Source organism: Neophocaena asiaeorientalis, unplaced genomic scaffold (assembly GCF_003031525.2).
Source record: "Neophocaena asiaeorientalis asiaeorientalis breed wild unplaced genomic scaffold, Neophocaena_asiaeorientalis_V1.1 scaffold177, whole genome shotgun sequence".
Classification (NCBI taxonomy): Eukaryota; Metazoa; Chordata; class Mammalia; order Artiodactyla; family Phocoenidae; genus Neophocaena; species Neophocaena asiaeorientalis.
In genome coordinates this window covers 23168751-23171025 of record NW_020172779.1, presented here as the reverse complement: position 1 = coordinate 23171025, position 2275 = coordinate 23168751, and the positions used below count along the sequence as shown (strand labels likewise).

The following is a 2275-nucleotide window of genomic DNA, read 5'->3' as shown; positions in this document are numbered from 1 at the left end:
CCGACCCCCAGGAACTCTGAGTCCGTCACCTACTTTTGGCAGAACTGGAACATCCCCGTACACAAGTGGTGCCTAAGGTGGGTGTGGGCGCTGCAGCCAGCCGGCGGGCGGCACGTGGCCCGGGCGCCCGCCCCACGGCCACCCGCCCCACGGCTGCTCCCTTTTGCAGACACTTCTACAAGCCCATGCTCCGGAGGGGCAGCAGCAAGTGGGTAGCCAGGACGGGGGTGTTCCTGGCTTCAGCCTTCTTCCACGAGGTCAGTGCCCTGTGGGCGCGTCTGGCCCCACCTTGGGCGGGGGTGGCTGAGGGGTAAGCTGACGCCCCTCTCACCCCCACCCAGTACCTGGTGAGCATCCCTCTGCGCATGTTCCGCCTCTGGGCCTTCACGGGCATGATGGCTCAGGTGAGCACCCCGCGTGGCCTGGCATCCGCTCTGCGCCCGGGAGCCAGCCCCGTGGTCGCGGAGGCCTGCTAACAGGCCCCCATGTCCCCAGATCCCACTGGCCTGGATAGTGGGCCGCTTCTTCCGTGGCAACTACGGCAACGCGGCCGTGTGGCTGACAATCATCATCGGGCAGCCGGTGGCGGTGCTCATGTACGTCCACGACTACTACGTGCTCAACTACGAGGCCCCGGCGGCCAAGGCCTGAGCCGCTCCAGGCCGGCCCTCCTTGCTGCGGCTGCCCGCCTTGCCTCAATGCCTGTGGCTGGAGCCGGCCTCCCACCTGCGTGCTGGGGAGAGGCCTGGCTGGCCAATGCTGCCTCTCTGCCCCTATGGGGCACCCTCCTGCCCCCTCGGGGATGGCAGACTGGGCCTGTGGGAGGTGCCAGCACTCGGGAGCTGTGCCGATCCTGCCCAGGGGTCTGAATGTGTCAATAAAGCGCTGTCCACAGTGAGCTCCCTCAGCCTCCGGGGCACGGGGCTGCTGGGAGGTGGTGGCCGTCCCAGTCCCGCGGGGGCGGCCTCCCTTGGGCTGGACCATGGGAGGGGGATCTGGGTCCCTTCGGCATCCCAGGACCTGGAGCGGCTGCCTGGCTGTGGCTGGGCTGGGGGGAGGGGGGGCGCGGCATAGGACGCAACCTCCCTGCATCCCAAGACTTCTTGTCCTGCAAGGTGGGGCCTCAGAACTCCCAGGCCCCGTGTGCCTGAGGGCTGCCCAGAAGTGGACTTCAGCTTGGGGTGGGGCCGGAGGCCGAGAATCAGGACTGACCTGAGGGGCTAAGAGACTCCAAGGCAAGGCTGCAGAGGACACAAAGGCCAAGTGCCCAGGCCCCTGGGGAGGGGCAGCCACGTGCTGGGGCGCTCACCTGGGGTGGGCTCCAGGCCTCTGGGATGAGGCAGGTGGCCTGACCCAGCCCTCGTCCTGGCCCTCCCTCTCAGTGGCCTCCCCGGCCCCCTCCCAGCCCTGCCCAGTATTTCTGGCACTGACTGGGCTGGATGGTCCACTTGATACATCCTGAGTGTGGCCTTCGGGATACCTTGCTCCCAGAACTTGCCAGGGAGGTGGGGGCAGCCCCGGGCTCCTGTTCCCACCTCTGGTGGAACCCCGAGGCTGTGCTGGGCCAGGTGTGCCCTGACATACAGCCACAGCCCAACAAGGTGGGCGTCTGAGGAGGTGACTGGGTGCTGGTCTCGGAGCCATGCTGCCCCTGCCCCAACCAGAAGCTGCTCAGCCCCGGGTCCTCGCCTCCTCTGGGTCATGGTGGTGGTTTGGGGAGAGGGAGGCCACCTGGGGGTGCCCTTTGCGTCCAAGGGGTTACAGGCCGCATCTCCCCGACCCTTGCCTCCTGGCGGCTGCTGGGAGAATGGTGAGCAGCGCGTGAGCCGGGTGGGGCAGGAGATCGGGTGGGCTGCTCCAGCCCCTGCCCCCTGTGCCGCACGCACATGCTTACCAGTGGCTGCCTGACACAGGGGCGGTGCTGTGCTCCCACTGCCTCCCTCCTCTGCCGGACCCCGTGCCTCCCTTTTGCCAAAGCCAGCCCGGCCCCTCGTGACATGAGTGCAGAGCAGAGGTGGCTCTGCTGGGCAGATACACAACGGGGCACCCACCTGTGTCCCACCTGGTGCAGACCTGGCAATGGAGTTCCTAGGGGCCCTCTGACCCCTCCCCGGTCCTTTAATAAAGACTTCTGCGTGGACACTGCCCAGGGGAGCCAGGCAGCCTCAGGCTCAGGTGTGCTGTGCCCGTCTACCCTCCCTCCAGCCCCTTCTGAGACCCCTGTGCCCCCCCTCACCCCCCCCAGGACCCCCGCGAGAGGAAACAGACTGGGAGG

The 2275-nt window shown here is 67.6% G+C and overlaps 1 protein-coding gene across 2 annotated transcripts in view; it reads left to right on the top strand.

Annotated features, from left to right (window-relative positions):
• Positions 1-898, top strand: part of DGAT1 (diacylglycerol O-acyltransferase 1) — a 9512-nt gene extending 8614 nt beyond the window's left edge. For both annotated transcript variants that reach the window (XM_024741124.1, XM_024741123.1), the window contains exons 14-17: positions 1-77; positions 170-257; positions 342-404; positions 496-898. The exon at positions 1-77 is cut by the window's left edge and continues 159 nt beyond it. In XM_024741124.1, coding sequence (XP_024596892.1) covers positions 1-77; positions 170-257; positions 342-404; positions 496-651 — 384 coding nt within the window. In that variant the 3' untranslated portion in view covers positions 652-898. The remainder of the gene's footprint in view (positions 78-169; positions 258-341; positions 405-495) is intronic.
• Positions 899-2275: the final 1377 nt, after the last annotated feature.